At 34.8% G+C, this 19906-nt stretch overlaps 1 protein-coding gene across 6 annotated transcripts in view; it reads right to left on the reverse strand.

Moving 5' to 3' along the window:
- LOC125648397 (uncharacterized) overlaps positions 1-19906 on the reverse strand; it is a 131203-nt gene that overhangs the window by 27100 nt on the left and 84197 nt on the right. For all 6 annotated transcript variants that reach the window (XM_048875448.2, XM_048875445.2, XM_048875447.2 and 3 more), the window contains 9 exons: positions 17552-17692; positions 17260-17373; positions 13724-13834; positions 13439-13556; positions 12992-13093; positions 6893-6942; positions 6295-6475; positions 4667-4935; positions 1164-1309 (listed from right to left, as the gene is read on the reverse strand). In XM_048875448.2, the coding sequence (XP_048731405.2) occupies positions 1164-1309; positions 4667-4935; positions 6295-6475; positions 6893-6942; positions 12992-13093; positions 13439-13556; positions 13724-13834; positions 17260-17373; positions 17552-17692 (1232 nt within the window). The remainder of the gene's footprint in view (positions 1-1163; positions 1310-4666; positions 4936-6294; positions 6476-6892; positions 6943-12991; positions 13094-13438; positions 13557-13723; positions 13835-17259; positions 17374-17551; positions 17693-19906) is intronic.

The raw sequence follows: 19906 nt of genomic DNA on the forward strand, positions 1-19906 counted from the left end.
ATATGTGACAAAGTTATTTTTCCGGCTCCCAACAACTATGGGATAAAGTTTAACCCTTCAAAATATATAACTCTAGTATCAAGAATATAAATCAAATTCATGTTATACCAAACAAACATCAACTCCCATCAGCGATTCCCATTAATATGTACCCATCTATTCACCCGTTTCCCAGACATGCTGGCGATAGATGAACCTGTTCAGTTCTGCTCTAGCAGACAGCTGATCAACGTATTTATTGACGTCGGGCTCGATTGTTGACGTCACGTACAACATGTAAACACCCGCCATTTTCAGTTAAAGCATAATCTAGTCATACTGAAAGTGGACACGTGCTATATGGTGCAATTATGGCCGTTTGTCGTTGCTTGGAGAATGTAGATCACCGATTGCTTATATTACGGGTTTCGTGATGGGGTTGCTAAATGCCGATAATATCAATTATATATAATACAAACAAATTATTGGCGAGGAATTTCGGGATGACAAGTTCCACAACCTCACCGTAGTACAACCCTCGGTAAATATAAACCAATTCGTATTAAAATACAATTTGTATATAAAACTACAATAAATTTCATTACATTTATAATCTATACCCAATTGGGATCACCTAATATTTTGTATATGTATTCTTTTAAGGAATGATGGCCATTATCAGTGGCACTAGGGTACCGTTTTCGTAACACCACTTCCTACACAAAAATCCACAAATTCTAAGAAATATATGTATGAATACAGAGTTTGATTAATTGCCAAATTCCCAATCTCATTTTTCACTGTTTCTTGAGTGCATTTTCTGCATTGGATTTCTTTGCATATGTATATGCATTCAATATTGAAGTTAAAGATTTCTAGTACATGAGTTTATATTCTACTCTGTATCACTGACATGGCTAATCAGGATAGCAGGAAAGAGGTTCACTGTATATCAATAAAACTCCTGACAACTGAGTCTGTAATAACTGCTCTGGCTTCAGTATGTGCAATAAATGACTGTCATCTCTAAAGACATGGAAGCAAAGTACATTCCAGTCCTTAACAGCAAGTTCATAATTATTGTGACCATCTTTTCAAAAAATATGTCAACAAGTAGTCAATGAAATATCTAACAATGAACGTAATATCTCAAAACCCTCAGATAGTTTAAAACTTTTACATACTGTGCACACAGACTTGAGACTGGATTCATAGCCAGCACAAATGTAGCCATCAGTGATGTTTCCATTCCAGTGATTTGTACTGTTGCATTTGTTGATATTCCACATCTTCATTTTCAGCTCCTTTAACATTGTTGAATATGATTTATCTGTAAAACAAATTTCTCATGAGGACTGAGCTTTATGTAAATCCATCACATTTTGATTCAAACAAACTTCAATAGCAGAGTGTGTTGTACATTTATAGGAGTAGTCAATTTAGAATTCTACATGCATACAAAACAGGGAGGAGTAGAGAATCAGAGCATTGTCTGACTGTGGAGGAGTAGAGAATCGGAGCATTGTCTGACCGTGGAGGAGTAGAGAATCGGAGCATTGTCTGACCGTGGAGGAGTAGAGAATCGGAGCATTGTCTGACTGTGGAGGAGTAGAGAATCGGAGCATTGTCTGACTGTGGAGGAGTAGAGAATCGGAGCATTGTCTGACCGTGGAGGAGTAGAGAATCGGAGCATTGTCTGACCGTGGAGGAGTAGAGAATCGGAGCACTGTCTGACCGTGGAGGAGTAGAGAATCGGAGCACTGTCTGACCGTGGAGGAGTAGAGAATCGGAGCACTGTCTGACTGTGGAGGAGTAGAGAATCGGAGCACTGTCTGACTGTGGAGGAGTAAAGAATCGGAGCACTGTCTGACTGTGGAGGAGTAAAGAATCGGAGCATTGTCTGACTGTGGAGGAGTAAAGAATCGGAGCATTGTCTGACTGTGGAGGAGTAGAGAATCGGAGCACTGTCTGACTGTGGAGGAGTAGAGAATCGGAGCACTGTCTGACTGTGGAGGAGTAGAGAATCGGAGCACTGTCTAACTGTGGAGGAGTAGAGAATCGGAGCACTGTCTGACTGTGGAGGAGTAGAGAATCAGAGCATTGTCTGACTGTGGAGGAGTACAGAATCAGAGCACTGTCTGACTGTGGAGGAGTAGAGAATCAGAGCACTGTCTGACTGTGGAGGAGTAGAGAATCGGAGCATTGTCTGACTGTGGAGGAGTAAAGAATCGGAGCACTGTCTGACTGTGGAGGAGTAGAGAATCGGAGCATTGTCTGACTGTGGAGGAGTAGAGAATCGGAGCATTGTCTGACTGTGGAGGAGTAGAGAATCGGAGCATTGTCTGACTGTGGAGGAGTAAAGAATCGGAGCATTGTCTGACTGTGGAGGAGTAAAGAATCGGAGCATTGTCTGACTGTGGAGGAGTAGAGAATCGGAGCATTGTCTGACTGTGGAGGAGTAGAGAATCGGAGCACTGTCTGACTGTGGAGGAGTAGAGAATCGGAGCACTGTCTGACTGTGGAGGAGTAGAGAATCGGAGCATTGTCTGACTGTGGAGGAGTAGAGAATCGGAGCACTGTCTGACTGTGGAGGAGTAGAGAATCGGAGCACTGTCTGACTGTGGATGTATCTAGTGAACACATAGGAATTTCAGGACAAAAACTAGATTCACTGTAGTGGCAGTAGTGCTTCTCTGCATCTTGAATATATGTCAAGTTAAATGTCAAAAGGACAATCAAATTGTATAGGCCTATCAATGTATCCTGGTATTTTCAAGGGGGGGGGGGGGGGTCTTATTGTCTGCATATTAATTCTAATGAAAGAAAAAGTGAGCAAGCTCACATACCGTTACCCCATAATGAATAACAATGCTACACATAATGAATAACAATGCTACACACAATGAATAACAATGCTACACACAATGAATAACAATGCTACACATAATGAATGCCAAATGAATGTTATGCATAAAATACAACAAATTCTTTCTTATGCCTCTGTACAGTACTATTTTCCCCATGTAATTAGATGGCACCACTACAGTCATAAAATATTGAAATTGTATAAAATATTTAAACAGAAATACTTTGATTACAAATGGCTTGAAAATTGGTTTTATGCAAGTTACAAAAAATAGTATACTTGGGCCAAATTTCATGTTCAAAAAGGGCATATCTCCCAGAAAAAAAAATCAAATCAGAATTTCCTGCGTATATGTCCATATTGAATACAAAGTTTCATGATATTCCATTTAGTGGTTTCAGAGGAGTTGCATTGGCAAACTGTTTCAATAGTGTATTTGATTTTGGATAAACGTCCAAGTTCAAAAGGGGCAGAACTCCCCGAAAAAACCATCAAATAAGAATTTCCTGCGTATATGCACATCTACGCAATAAGTCCTTATTAGCAACAAAGTTTCATGAAATTCTGTTGAGCAGTTTTAGACCAGTCGTGCTAACAAGAACAAGACTGACAGACGGAGTGACGGATGGGTAAAAAAAAAAAACCCTCCGCATGACATTCTATCTAAATTTATAAAAGTACTGAATATACAATCCTCTACTTACATCATACAGTCTAGGTATATACAATCCTCTACTTACATCATACAGTCTAGGTAAATACAATCCTCTACTTACATCATACAGTCTAGGTAAATACAATCCTCTACTTACATCATACAGTCTAGTTATATACAATCCTCTACTTACATCATACAGTCTAGGTAAATACAATCCTCTACTTACATCATACAGTCTAGGTAAAACTATTTTTGACATCATACAGTCTAGGTAAAACTATTTTTGATATAGCTCAGCTTTGAGCTTCTTGAAACTGATCATTCATGTACAAAACATTCAGCATACACTGTACTTGCACAAATCACACAAATTTCTGGACAACACAACAACCACATCAGAGACATATTGCAATATACAGTAAGATCATGAATTTCAATTTCATAACACGAGGAGTTTGGTAGATTCCTTATTTACATGAGTACTTAATTTCATGGCCTGACTGTTTTTATTCAAATCCAATCAACATAAAATCGCGAGTTCAGACTTTTAGAGACTTTTACTTTGCATCATCCATCTTGTTTCTAACAGCCAGAGAATTGACATAAATGTTAAACTGAGACTCTCTGTTGTGAAACCATTCCATCTTAGGTGGATGCAGTTGATGAGATCTTGGAAAATTTAGAGGTGATGATAAAAACTTAGACAATGGCCAGTATCAAGTGATCATCATAATTAGTAAAATGATTACTGGAGCGAGTCGCATTCGCTTTCATGGAAAGTTCTACATTACATAATTACATCTGACAATCAATATCTATTCAACCTTAATTATCTAAAACAGAAGAAAGAGTTGTCTCTCTTGTAGTGTAATCCTTATTCTAGATGAAATATTTAATTCAGTTTCAAATTGCTACACACAAAGCATGTTTAGTAAAAATTCTATTTGGTGGCAGTTCTACTCTACTGCATATTATAGTTCCATAAATAGTATGATTTGCAATGCAAATGAATGCAAAATTTTAGAATCTGCGAAGTAGCTTGTCATGATTTTCTACAGATATTGATTAAGAATTTACAGTAATTGATATTAGTTAAGAATCTACCCTAATTGTATCCCAAATTTCTTTAATTTACTGAAATTTCTAAGAAAATGAAGGATTACCTCCTGGTGAATTTAATCCCCAGCCTGAAGCATAACAAATAGAAGTATCGGTGAATTCCTCCCCTTCCTTTGGAAGACAAATTGGTTGGATGTATGGCGTATATAGAACTGTGTCATTAAGCTCAAGCAAAGTTATGTCCCCTGGTCCATACTGCAGAAAATTCTCTTTGACCTTGAGGATCCTTTTTATTTCGTATTTCTTCTGAGTGACTTCTGCGACAGCCCTGTTTGTAGCTCCAAGTAGTACATTTCTCTTAGCAAGGTAAGACCTGGAGTAATGAAACAAGAGACCCATGGGTCACATCATTCACCTGAGATGCTACATTTTGCAAGACAAAACATTAAATCCTGACTATGCCCCCCCCCCCCCCCCCCCCAACCCTTCTTGTTGTCTTCACCTTTAACTTTAGGGTGATGCTGTTAACAAATTTGAATCTACATTAAATGATGATGCTTGTATATTGACACTGATGCATCCATACGGCAGCAAAGTAATTCTGGTACACGACTGAAATATGAAAGCCATATCTCTAAGCATTCACAAGTTATGGCCAAGGTCAAAGTTTTCAAAAAATAGGTTACACTCCAAGGTGAAGGTAGTGAGGTCAAACCTTTTGGTGCCAAAAGAAAGGCCTTGTCACAAGGAATACACATGTGGTATATGGAAGCCATAGCATTAAGCTTTCAAAAGTTATGGCCAAGGTTAAAAAATTTGGCGGACAAACAGACAGACAGACCAAAAACTATATGCCCCCGAATTTCCGATTATCGGTGCATAAAAAGAGTTGACCCACTGTGATACTTGAGAAGATTATTTTTAGCCCTGAGGGGTCATGCTATGAAAAAAGTTTGAATTTACATTACATAAGGATGCTTACATAAGATTTTTACCCTTGTAGCTCTTGAGGAGATTTTTTTGTCTGTATTTCCTCTATATCAACTGCTATGCAAAACTAAATCTTGCTGCCTGACAATAGGAGGTCAGAGTATGGGCAAACTTGAACTTACACTGAATGGGGATGCTTGTACTTGTGTTTTCTTATATGATGCTATGCATAACTTCAAACTATTCTACCCTTGAGCCATGGTGTAAACAAACTTCAATACAGATTAGGTAATGATGCTTACATATGAATTTGTATTTGTGTGGTTCTTCAGAAGAAACTTCTAAAGAATTTCTCCACATATTTCTATGTACAACTTTGAACACCTTTTGTGGCCCCATCCTGAACCCACAACTCATAGTTTCACAACAAACTTGAATCTTCATTGTACAAATTTCAGCTTTTCTGGTTCAGGGGTTCTTGAGAAGATTTTTCAAACACTCCACATCCTATTTGCACCTTTTCTTACTTATCTTTCTTTGAAAAAACCCCACCAAAATCAAACTTACAGTGAAAAGTTAACAGACATCAGGTGATAGATTGATTCAGCTTATAAAACTGACCATTGTCAATAATAAATCATTATACTATATCTTTAGTACATGATTCAGCATAAACACAGAAAGATGAATGGATACTAAGTATGGAAGACAAAGTTTGTGTGGAGGACTAAATTAAAAGAGCAAAAAATTGGCCAAATCTGGCCCTAAAAACATGTACAAATTTACGAAAATTAAAACATACATGCAATGAGTGGCTGTGAGCACAAAGTTTGGGGCAATTAGGGCGCCCCCACAAATATGCCTGGATTCACTCCCGAGTTTTAGCTGTACAGACACCTGCCAGGGCCAGTAACCAGGTACAGCATCATCTCCCCCAATTATCAAGCCCACCTGGGAGGATCCAACCAGCCTCTGGCCACAACCTGAAATTCAAGGCTTCATGATATGCAGAAAGCAATAAATGGAATCCCACTGCATGCATCTGTAATGTACGTCATTGTCGCTAATGTTTATGGCATTATCGCAAGGGAAACAGCACATATCTTGATAATCATGTTCTCCTAATACAATTATCAAATTCTGACACTTTTTAAACATAAATACATAAACGTAGTCAACTTGATATTATTTTCCCTTGATCATCAACTCTTTATTAAATAACTTCATTTAAAATCAAACCTTAGCACGAGCCTCCATTAACAATGCAAGTTATCAAGTTATTGAAGTTTCAAGTTAAAATCAAGCATGACAGTTACTACTTCCTTCTTTTAAAACATATACAAGTACAACATGTAAAGAAATAATTTTCTTGTTCAATGCTGGAATATATAAATTCTTACCTCTAGGTTCACACTTCAAAGCCACCACATAAGCGTTCTGACATTCTGAGCTGAAACATGTATTCCAATATATAAAGTGGATAACTAAGTGTTATGTATTCTGATACGTAGTGGATAACTAAGTGTTATGGATTCTGATACGTAGTGGATAACTAAGTGTTATGTATTCTGATACGTAGTGGATAACTAAGTGTTATGTATTCTGATATGTAGTGGATAACCAGTGTTATGTATTCTGATAGATAGTGGATAACTAAGTGTTATGTATTCTGATACGTAGTGGATAACTAAGTGTTATGTATTCTGATACGTAGTGGATAACTAAGAGTTATGTATTCTGATATGTAGTGGATAACCAGTGTTATGTATTCTGATAGATAGTGGATAACTAAGTGTTATGTATTCTGATAGATAGTGGATAACTAAGTGTTATGTATTCTGATACGTAGTGGATAACTAAGTGTTATGTATTCTGATACGTAGTGGATAACTAAGTGTTATGTATTCTGATACATAGTGGATAACTAAGTGTTATGTATTCTGATACGTAGTGGATAACTAAGAGTTATTCATTCTGATACATAGTGGATAACTAAGAGTTATGTATTCTGATACACAGTGGATAACTAAGTGTTATTTATTCTGATACGTAGTGGATAACCAGAGTTATGTATTCTGATACACAGTGGATAACTAAGTGTTATTTATTCTGATACGTAGTGGATAACCAGAGTTATGTATTCTGATACACAGTGGATAACTAAGTGTTATTTATTCTGATACGTAGTGGATAACTAAGTGTTATTTATTCTGATACATAGTGGATAACCAGAGTTATGTATTCTGATACGTAGTGGATAACTAAGTGTTATGTATTCTGATAGATAGTGGATAACTAAGTGTTATATATTCTGATACGTAGTGGATAACCAGAGTTATGTATTCTGATACATAGTGGATAACTAAGTGTTATGTATTCTGATAGATAGTGGATAACTAAGTGTTATGTATTCTGATACGTAGTGGATAACTAAGTGTTATGTATTCTGATACGTAGTGGATAACTAAGAGTTATGTATTCTGATATGTAGTGGATAACCAGTGTTATGTATTCTGATAGATAGTGGATAACTAAGTGTTATGTATTCTGATACATAGTGGATAACTAAGTGTTATGTATTCTGATACGTAGTGGATAACTAAGTGTTATGTATTCTGATACGTAGTGGATAACTAAGTGTTATGTATTCTGATACATAGTGGATAACTAAGTGTTATGTATTCTGATACGTAGTGGATAACTAAGAGTTATTCATTCTGATACATAGTGGATAACTAAGAGTTATGTATTCTGATACACAGTGGATAACTAAGTGTTATTTATTCTGATACGTAGTGGATAACCAGAGTTATGTATTCTGATACATAGTGGATAACTAAGTGTTATGTATTCTGATAGATAGTGGATAACTAAGTGTTATGTATTCTGATACGTAGTGGATAACTAAGTGTTATGTATTCTGATATGTAGTGGATAACCAGTGTTATGTATTCTGATAGATAGTGGATAACTAAGTGTTATGTATTCTGATACATAGTGGATAACCAGAGTTATGTATTCTGAAACGTAGTGGATAACTAAGTGTTATGTATTCTGATACGTAGTGGATAACTAAGTCTTATGTATTCTGATACCTAGTGGATAACTAAGAGTTATGTATTCTGATACCTAGTGGATAACCAGAGTTATGTATTCTGATAGATAGTGGATAACTAAGTGTTATATATTCTGATACGTAGTGGATAACTAAGTGTTATGTATTCTGATACGTAGTGGATAACTAAGTGTTATGTATTCTGATACATAGTGGATAACCAGAGTTATGTATTCTGATACGTAGTGGATAACTAAGTGTTATTTATTCTGATAGATAGTGGATAACTAAGTGTTATGTATTCTGATACGTAGTGGATAACTAAGTGTTATGTATTCTGATACGTAGTGGATAACTAAGTGTTATGTATTCTGATACATAGTGGATAACCAGAGTTATGTATTCTGATACGTAGTGGATAACTAAGTGTTATTTATTCTGATAGATAGTGGATAACCAGTGTTATGTATTCTGATATGTAGTGGATAACTAAGTGTTATTTATTCTGATATGTAGTGGATAACTAAGTGTTATGTATTCTGATACATAGTGGATAATTAAGTGTTATGTATTCTGATACGTAGTGGATAACTAAGTGTTATGTATTCTGATAGATAGTGGATAACTAAGTGTTATGTATTCTGATAGATAGTGGATAACCAGAGTTATGTATTCTGATACGTAGTGGATAACTAAGTGTTATGTATTCTGATAGATAGTGGATAACTAAGTGTTATGTATTCTGATACGTAGTGGATAACTAAGTGTTATGTATTCTGATACGTAGTGGATAACTAAGTGTTATGTATTCTGATAGATAGTGGATAACTAAGTGTTATGTATTCTGATACATAGTGGATAACCAGAGTTATGTATTCTGATACGTAGTGGATAACTAAGTGTTATTTATTCTGATACGTAGTGGATATTTAAGTGTTATGTATTCTGAAACGTAGTGGATAACCAGAGTTATGTATTCTGATACGTAGTGGATAACCAGAGTTATGTATTCTGATACGCAGTGGATAACTGTTATGTATTCTGATACATAGTGGATAACTAAGTGTTATGTATTCTGATACCTAGTGGATAACTAAGTGTTATTTATTCTGATACGTAGTGGATAACTAAGTGTTATGTATTTTAATACATAGTGGATAACTAAGTGTTATGTATTCTGATACCTAGTGGATAACTAAGTGTTATTTATTCTGATACGTAGTGGATAACTAAGTGTTATGTATTTTAATACATAGTGGATAACTAAGTGTTATGTATTCTGATACGTAGTGGATAACTAAGTGTTATGTATTCTGATACCTAGTGGATAACTAAGTGTTATGTATTCTGATACCTAGTGGATAACTAAGTGTTATGTATTTTAATACATAGTGGATAACTAAGTGTTATGTATTCTGATAGATAGTGGATAACTAAGTGTTATGTATTCTGATACCTAGTGGATAACTAAGTGTTATGTATTCTAATACATAGTGGATAACTAAGTGTTATGTATTCTGATACCTAGTGGATAACTAAGTGTTATGTATTCTGATACATAGTGGATAACCAGAGTTATGTATTCTGATACATAGTGGATAACCAGAGTTATGTATTCTGATAGATAGTGGATAACTAAGTGTTATGTATTCTGATACGTAGTGGATAACTAAGTGTTATGTATTCTGATACGTAGTGGATAACTAAGTGTTATGTATTCTGATACGTAGTGGATAACTAAGAGTTATGTATTCTGATATGTAGTGGATAACCAGTGTTATGTATTCTGATAGATAGTGGATAACTAAGTGTTATGTATTCTGATACGTAGTGGATAACTAAGTGTTATGTATTCTGATACGTAGTGGATAACTAAGTGTTATGTATTCTGATACATAGTGGATAACTAAGTGTTATGTATTCTGATACGTAGTGGATAACTAAAAGTTATTCATTCTGATACATAGTGGATAACTAAGAGTTATTTATTCTGATATGTAGTGGATAACTAAGTGTTATTTATTCTGATACGTAGTGGATAACCAGAGTTATGTATTCTGATACACAGTGGATAACTAAGTGTTATTTATTCTGATACGTAGTGGATAACTAAGTGTTATTTATTCTGATACATAGTGGATAACCAGAGTTATGTATTCTGATACGTAGTGGATAACTAAGTGTTATGTATTCTGATAGATAGTGGATAACTAAGTGTTATATATTCTGATACGTAGTGGATAACTAAGTGTTATGTATTCTGATACGTAGTGGATAACTAAGTGTTATGTATTCTGATACCTAGTGGATAACTAAGAGTTATGTATTCTGATACCTAGTGGATAACCAGAGTTATGTATTCTGATAGATAGTGGATAACTAAGTGTTATATATTCTGATACGTAGTGGATATTTAAGTGTTATGTATTCTGAAACGTAGTGGATAACCAGAGTTATGTATTCTGATACGTAGTGGATAACCAGAGTTATGTATTCTGATACGCAGTGGATAACTAAGTGTTATGTATTCTGATACATAGTGGATAACTAAGTGTTATGTATTCTGATACCTAGTGGATAACTAAGTGTTATTTATTCTGATACGTAGTGGATAACTAAGTGTTATGTATTTTAATACATAGTGGATAACTAAGTGTTATGTATTCTGATACCTAGTGGATAACTAAGTGTTATTTATTCTGATACGTAGTGGATAACTAAGTGTTATGTATTTTAATACATAGTGGATAACTAAGTGTTATGTATTCTGATACGTAGTGGATAACTAAGTGTTATGTATTCTGATACCTAGTGGATAACTAAGTGTTATGTATTCTGATACCTAGTGGATAACTAAGTGTTATGTATTCTGATACATAGTGGATAACTAAGTGTTATTTATTCTGATACGTAGTGGATAACTAAGTGTTATGTATTTTAATACATAGTGGATAACTAAGTGTTATGTATTCTGATAGATAGTGGATAACTAAGTGTTATGTATTCTGATACCTAGTGGATAACTAAGTGTTATGTATTCTGATACCTAGTGGATAACTAAGTGTTATGTATTCTGATACCTAGTGGATAACTAAGTGTTATGTATTCTGATACATAGTGGATAACCAGAGTTATGTATTCTGATACATAGTGGATAACCAGAGTTATGTATTCTGATAGATAGTGGATAACTAAGTGTTATGTATTCTGATACGTAGTGGATAACTAAGTGTTATGTATTCTGATACGTAGTGGATAACTAAGTGTTATGTATTCTGATACGTAGTGGATAACTAAGAGTTATGTATTCTGATATGTAGTGGATAACCAGTGTTATGTATTCTGATAGATAGTGGATAACTAAGTGTTATGTATTCTGATACGTAGTGGATAACTAAGTGTTATGTATTCTGATACGTAGTGGATAACTAAGTGTTATGTATTCTGATACATAGTGGATAACTAAGTGTTATGTATTCTGATACGTAGTGGATAACCAGAGTTATGTATTCTGATAGATAGTGGATAACTAAGTGTTATGTATTCTGATACATAGTGGATAACCAGAGTTATGTATTCTGATACGTAGTGGATAACTAAGTGTTATTTATTCTGATACGTAGTGGATATTTAAGTGTTATGTATTCTGAAACGTAGAAATAACCAGAGTTATGTATTCTGATACGTAGTGGATAACCAGAGTTATGTATTCTGATACGCAGTGGATAACTAAGTGTTATGTATTCTGATACATAGTGGATAACTAAGTGTTATGTATTCTGATACCTAGTGGATAACTAAGTGTTATTTATTCTGATACGTAGTGGATAACTAAGTGTTATGTATTCTAATACATAGTGGATAACTAAGTGTTATGTATTCTGATACGTAGTGGATAACTAAGTGTTATGTATTCTGATACCTAGTGGATAACTAAGTGTTATGTATTCTGATACATAGTGGATAACTAAGTGTTATTTATTCTGATACGTAGTGGATAACCAAAGTTATGTATTCTGATACATAGTGGATAACCAGAGTTATGTATTCTGATAGATAGTGGATAACTAAGTGTTATGTATTCTGATAGATAGTGGATAACTAAGTGTTATTTATTCTGATATGCAATGGATAACTTAAGTGTTAAGACAGTGGCAATTATGAAACTTTAACTGAATGCTAGGAATAGTGTTTGATAACTACAAGTTATGCATCCTGAATGACCAAACTTGGTGGCATTACTTATTGGTGGTTTTTATTTTGTACTACATTGATCAGCTCTGCATAATTAACGAGATGATCACCCCTGAACATTGCCCTATATAACAGAACACAGACTTATTTCTGCAGTTTTGAAAGCCGTAAACATGCCTAATACCAGTTCATCTCCCTGGAATTATTTTGTGTCACCTATACAATGATGTGAAGTAATCATCTTACTTACCTGGCACGTGTGTTTCCCAGGTAGGACGGCACCTGTCCACTACTGTCAATGTGTACATACTGGTGGGTGTAATACTGCACCCACTGGGAACTGGTAAAATTCCTGCAAGATTTTCAGTAAATTACAGCTATATTATAAAACATTTCTAGACTGAAACAAACAAACGGAGGGAAACAAAACAAACAGAAGGAAACAAAACAAACAGATGGAAACAAAACAAACAGATGGAAACAAAACAAACAGATGGAAACAAAACAAACAGAAGAGACGGATGACCTCAGTCATGACATCAGTGTAACTTCTTATCAACATGTAAACTTTCAATGTTGCATCAAATCTGATCCCAATTCACTTTGATATCTTTAATATACATGCATTAATCGAGAAATCATGATTTAAACTGAGGGCTGCATTTGCAAATACAACATCCTGATATTTTGTATTTACCCAAGTCCCAGACTGCTGCAGATTTTGGGTCCATAACTGTCTGACCACGAGTCATAACAAAGCGGCAGTCTCATGTGCTTGTAGGACAGCTCCAGAATAGACTGTGAGGTCAGGCTCACTGTCATAAAACAAATGACATCACATGAGAGAAATTTTGCATCAATGAATTGTCACTCCAACAAATCATGGATATTTCCTTTAACAGTTTGAGTTTAATAGATCAAGATTATTTCCGATCTTTGGCAATTTGAAAGTAAGCCTGAACTAGCTGTCTAAACAACATACCACAATTCCTTTCGTCCGATTGATCTGGACAGGTTGTTACTCCATTACATCTGTCATGTGAAGGAACACAGGTTCTGTCCAGGCAGGTAAACTCAGCATTTGAACATGAACCTATATAAACATACAATAATACTTGTAAACATAATAAAAACAGTAACTCATTTTAACAACAACTAAAACATTAAAAATGCCTTTTGCTTTTTAAAATTGTCATTCTTATGCAATGAAATGGCTAAGCATGTTGATTCGCTAATGCATTGAGATTTGAGGTGGTAAATTGTGCAAATACGATATTGATTGTGTGGTCACAGAAATATATTGACATTCACTGTGTTTATTCTGCTTCATTTGTATTGAAATCCATTGCTTATCATTTGCAACTCTGAAGACACATTTTGTTTCAATCTATTAGTTAGATCCAGTTTTTTAAGACTCGTTTGTCTGCGTGTGAATATGTACATTCCATGAAATCCACAACCATTTCGTGACATTGTTGAAAAATATATTTTCTGATTTATTTTTTACCTTTACTTTGAATTTAGAATAAATAACGTTTGCCTAATAGTATATCATAAAATGGTCCTTCTTTGGCCATTTCCCTTAACCATTGTTCAACTGTGGAAATCATTACCAAATATGGAGACACGTCAAGGTCAGATGATTTTCATTTGTTACACTTAAATAACTTACTGGTCAATAATATCTATATTTTACATGGTAAAAAATATAGAAAAATACAGAAAAATAAAATAAAATGTCTTTCTTTGGTTTGTTAAATAGGAGATGAAAGTGACAATGTTTTTTTGTGTAACCCAATAACGCTGATTATGCATTTTTCTTCAATGTTGGCGACCTTCATATCCCGTTAACAAACCACAGAAAGCATATTGTTATTTAAATCAGATCTCATTGAAAGTACCTCTTAAAATCAGCATTGGTATTTGAGACTATAGAACTATGTTTATGTCCAATATATGACCAATCTAAAAAACCTTTAAAAAGAATACAAGCTTTTATGCCCTGCCCCATCCCCCTAGATAGCCAAGCATTTAAAAAGAGATAAAAACCTACAATTTATTTACAACAGACTATGCACAAAAGTAACACCAGTATTTATTGTCGTCCATTGAAGGCATAAAAATATATACAGTATACAACAGAGGAATGTGTCATCATGCCTTACAAGGAACGCTATATTTAGTATATAGAGAATGTGTCATCATGCCTTACAAGGAACGCTATATTTAGTATATAACAGAGGAATGTGTCATCATGCCTTACAAGGAACGCTATATTTAGTATATAACAGAGGAATGTGTCATCACGCCTTATAAGGAACGCTATATTGAATTAGTATATAACAGAGGAATGTGTCGTCATGCCCTACAAGGAATGCTATATAAAAGTATATAATGGAGGATTGTGTCGACATGCCTTACAAGGAATGTTATATTTAGTATATAACAGAGGAATGTGTCGTCATGCCTTACAAGGAATGCTATATTTAGTATATAACGGAGGAATGTGTCGTCATGCCCTACAAGGAATGCTATATTTAGTATATAGAGAATGTGTCATCATGCCTTACAAGGAACGCTATATTTAGTATATAACAGAGGATGTGTCATCATGCCTTACAAGGAACGCTATATTTAGTATATAGAGAATGTGTCATCATGCCTTACAAGGAACGCTATATTTAGTATATAACAGAGGATGTGTCATCATGCCTTACAAGGAACGCTATATTTAGTATATAGAGAATGTGTCATCATGCCTTACAAGGAACGCTATATTTAGTATATAACAGAGGAATGTGTCGTCATGCCTTACAAGGAACGCTATATTTAGTATATAACAGAGGAATGTCTCATCATGCCCTACAAGGAATGTTATATTTAGTATATAGAGAATGTGTCGTCATGCCTTACAAGGCTAGTGTTAAATCTAGGATCTAGAGAGGGCACACATATCATATGTTCCATATGTTCAGAAAGGCAGTTTTCGTTGCAGCAAGACAATTTCGGGGCACTTTCATTGTATCATACTATGATAGTAATAAAATAATCATTCAGCCTCTATAAAAGTTAATACCTGCTACCTTGAATTTAAACTTTTCAATCAACCTTGTGAAATAAAGAACAATTGTTCATATTAACAAATATTTTAAAAAATTTATAGAGAAAAAAGGGCATAGTGCAATTAAAAAGGGCATGGCGCCAGCCAAAATGGGCATGGCGCCACACCATGCTAGTTTGCTTTAGATTTAACACTACAAGAAACGCTATATTTAGTATATAGAGAATGTGTCGTCATGCCCTACAAGGAACGCTATATTTAGTATATAACAGAGGAATGTGTCGTCATGCCTTACAAGGAACGCTATATAAAAGTATATAGAGTAATTTTGTTGCATCAGAAAAGACAAAAATTCCCCCAAAATAAATGAATTGGAATTGCACAAAATCCATCAAAGCATATAGTGTCTACATTTCAAGGTCGAATATTCCTCACACCAAAATTACCAAAGGTTATGCTGATATATGATATGACATTCCCAAAGATATCAAGGCAGTGTTGAATAGTGAGAACAAGACCCAGATTTTCTTCTAAAGAAACTGTATATTTGATGCTAATGTTCTTAAATCAGCAAAAATAACTAAATTTTTAGTTTCTAGAAAATTTTACATCATCCTATCTTTTTCTGTCTGTACCAGTCAGAGTGAAATAGGACTTTATTCCACATATCGCTTGATCTTATTGGTTCTAGTGCTTGATTACATACTGCAGATGGCTTCATTTGATTAGTCCTTTCATATTTTATTTCCTGCATTTGCTTTCATCTGGTTTATCCCCTCATTCAACTATTCATTGTAGTTGGTTTCAAATAACTATAATTCCAGACACTTGATTATTTACTGCAGCTGGCTTCATTTGATTGGTTAAGACACCATATTTCTTACAGCAACTGGCTTCATTTGATTGGTCCAGACACTATATTTCTTACAGCAGCTGGCTTCATTTGATTGGTCCAGACACTATATTTCTTACTGCAGTTGGATTCATTTGATTGATCCAGACACTTTATTTCTTACAGCAGCTGGCTTCATTTGATTGGTCCAGACACTATATTTCTGACTGCAGCTGGCTTCATTTGATTGGTCCAGACACTATATTTCTTACTGCAGTTGGATTCATTTGATTGGTCCAGACACTTTATTTCTTACTGCAGCTGGCTTCATTTGATTGGTCCAGACACTATATTTCTTACTGCAGTTGGATTCAAGTGATTGATCCTTACTTACTACACATGGCTACATCACTTACTGCAGTCGGCTTCATCTGATAGGTCCATAGATTACATTACTTACTGCAGTCGGCTTCATCTAATTGGTCCATAGATTACATTACTTACTGCAGTCGGCTTCATCTGATTGGTCCATAGATTACATTACTTACTGCAGTTGGCTTCATCTGATTGGTCCAGACACTATATAGTATTCACTACAGATTGGTCCAGACACTTCAGTACTTACTACAGTTGGCTTCATCTGATTGGTCCAAACAGTCTGGTTCCCCATCACATAGCCATTCCTTCATGATACAGCGACCATTATCCAGGCATGTGTATTCTTCCGTCTCACTACAGTCTACCAAAAATTTTAATTAAAATTTACGCATCAAAGTTAATTATACACAATAAGTTACAGACTTTTACATCTATACATAAATTCATTTCAAAATACTACAATACACTGATAATTATCCTAAACTTAATCTAGTAAGATCATGTGACATATTTTGTTTTGGTATATAAAGCTATGGTACTTTTTCTGGGTGGAGCAGTTGTGGTGGGGGCCTGGGTAGTGATGACACCGGGGAAGGAGCCCACACAGTCCTGGGTTGGTAGCTGGTTACAATATATGGACTCCGCAGGTTTGAAGTCAGCCCCACATTCTGCCTGAACACCTGTAAAACGAACTTCATACATCACAACAGGTATCAAGGTAATTACAAACAAGAGGTCCATGGGCCACATTACTCATCCGAGTCACCATGGCCCTTGCTGTGATTTTTAAATGATTTTTTTTCATCTTTGATCCAATGAAATATATTTTTACCCTATATTGGGTCCTCAACCTAGCCCCAAAGAAACATGACATAACCAAACTTGAATTCACATAAGATGTGGATGCCTCAATACCAATATGACAAAAATGACCTTGCTGTTTTGAAGAAGGTCAAGATCAAAATCATAGAATGAAATGAAAGGTCTTGCCATAAAAATTTCACATACAAATATGAAAGCTCTACCTTGAATACTTCATGGGATATTCATTATGTTTGTTTTCTTTAAAGTAAGTAAAATTCCAAGGTCAAAAACTTAACTTTGGTGCCATGAAACAGCACTTGTCACAAGGAATGCACATTTAAAATATAAAAGCCCTATCACTCACCATTCAAATGTTACAAGCAAGGTTCACATGTAAGACAAACATGATAAAAACAATATGCACCCCCCCCCCACCCCCACCACCACCACACACACAACTTTAGAATGTTTGTATTTTTATCTGACATAGTATGACTCTGCTACTTTTCAAAACAATTTGTTTTGAGTAATATCCTGAAAATTTCCATTTAAAACTTTGATCCTTTGATGTGGCCCCACTCTACCCCCAGGGCCCTGGTGTGAACAACCTTGAATCCGAACTACCTGAAGATGCTTACATATAATATGACTAATCATGATCCTGCTGTTGTTGAGATAAAGATTTTCCCTATAAATTCTTATGTAAAACTTCAATCCTCTGTTGTGGACCCGACATACCCCTGAGGTTCATGATTAGTAAACTTGAATCTGCACTACCTGGGGATGCTTGCATATTAATACAATCCTGGCCCTGCTGTTATTGAGATGAACATTTTTAAAGATATTTCTTTATATATTCCCAGGAAACTTCCTATTGTGGTCCCACTCTACTTCTGGGGGCCACAAATTGAACAAACTTGAATCTGCACTACCTGGAGATGATTGCATAGTATCATGGCTAATCATAGCCCTTTTGTTCTTCAGAAGACAATTTTTAAAGATTTTTTCTTATATATTCAAATGTAAAACTTTGATCCTCTATTGTGACCCCACCCTACCTCCAGGGACCATGGTTTGGACTTAAAGAGGTTCACACCTGAGAGATTTGGAGTAATATAAATTTTTTGGGAAGTCTATTTTTGATTTCTACATTGAAGGAGAATTGGGAAATTAAAAAGAAAAACTGGGGTCACAATGCTTGTTGTTGAGATACAGTGTTCTAAACATGACCTTTTTGCAATTAAAGATTTATTCAATTGAACTTGATTTGTCTGTTGGTGTCCATACAATAGATGCAACACAAATCAGTCATTACATAAAATAGATACATAATCATGTCTTATAACAATACAGATAAAAAAAGAGTTTAAAACAAGTACTGGAAATAAATAATGACCTTTTTGCACTTGATATACGAAAAAAATCATTGTATCAAATTTGAGAGTTTAAAAGGACATATTAGGAGTATTGTCAATTTCTAAAATTTCACATAATTTTCAAGGTCTTGTCTTGAAATTTTTAAATTGAACTAAAACAAGTGGGGGTTTTAAATTATTGTCAAAAATACTGAATTTTTAAACAAAACTTTTTTCAGAATCGGTATTCTGTGTATAGGAGTATAAAAATAGAGGATATATTGGATGAAACAGAAACTGTAATAGCATGCCAATTAATATAGAACTTTTTGATTAATCAATCCTTCCATCAAAAAATACAGTCCTTGCCAAATCCTTTAAAAATTTGAATTGACACAATTTTTTTCAACTGGATAGGGTTCAGTAAAAGATGCGTAATGTGTTTGCAACAAGGGGATCAGTATTGAACCAGGAAATACTAATATTTGTAGCATCCTACAGTTGTGCTCAAAAGCTCAGGAGCTAACATCCATAATGTCAGGAAGTTTTCATGTAAATTTCAACTTTTTTTGCCTAGTGGTTCTCAAGAACATTTTTAAATTACTCCACCCTATTCTTGCCTTTTCTTGATTACTTCCCCTTCGGAGTGAGCATGGTCCTTCATTAGAAAAAATTGAATCCCCTTTACCCAAAGACGATTTTTGCCATGTTTGACTGAAATTGTGGTTATTGAGA

This window comes from Ostrea edulis, chromosome 6 (assembly GCF_947568905.1).
Source record: "Ostrea edulis chromosome 6, xbOstEdul1.1, whole genome shotgun sequence".
NCBI classification, from domain to species: Eukaryota; Metazoa; Mollusca; class Bivalvia; order Ostreida; family Ostreidae; genus Ostrea; species Ostrea edulis.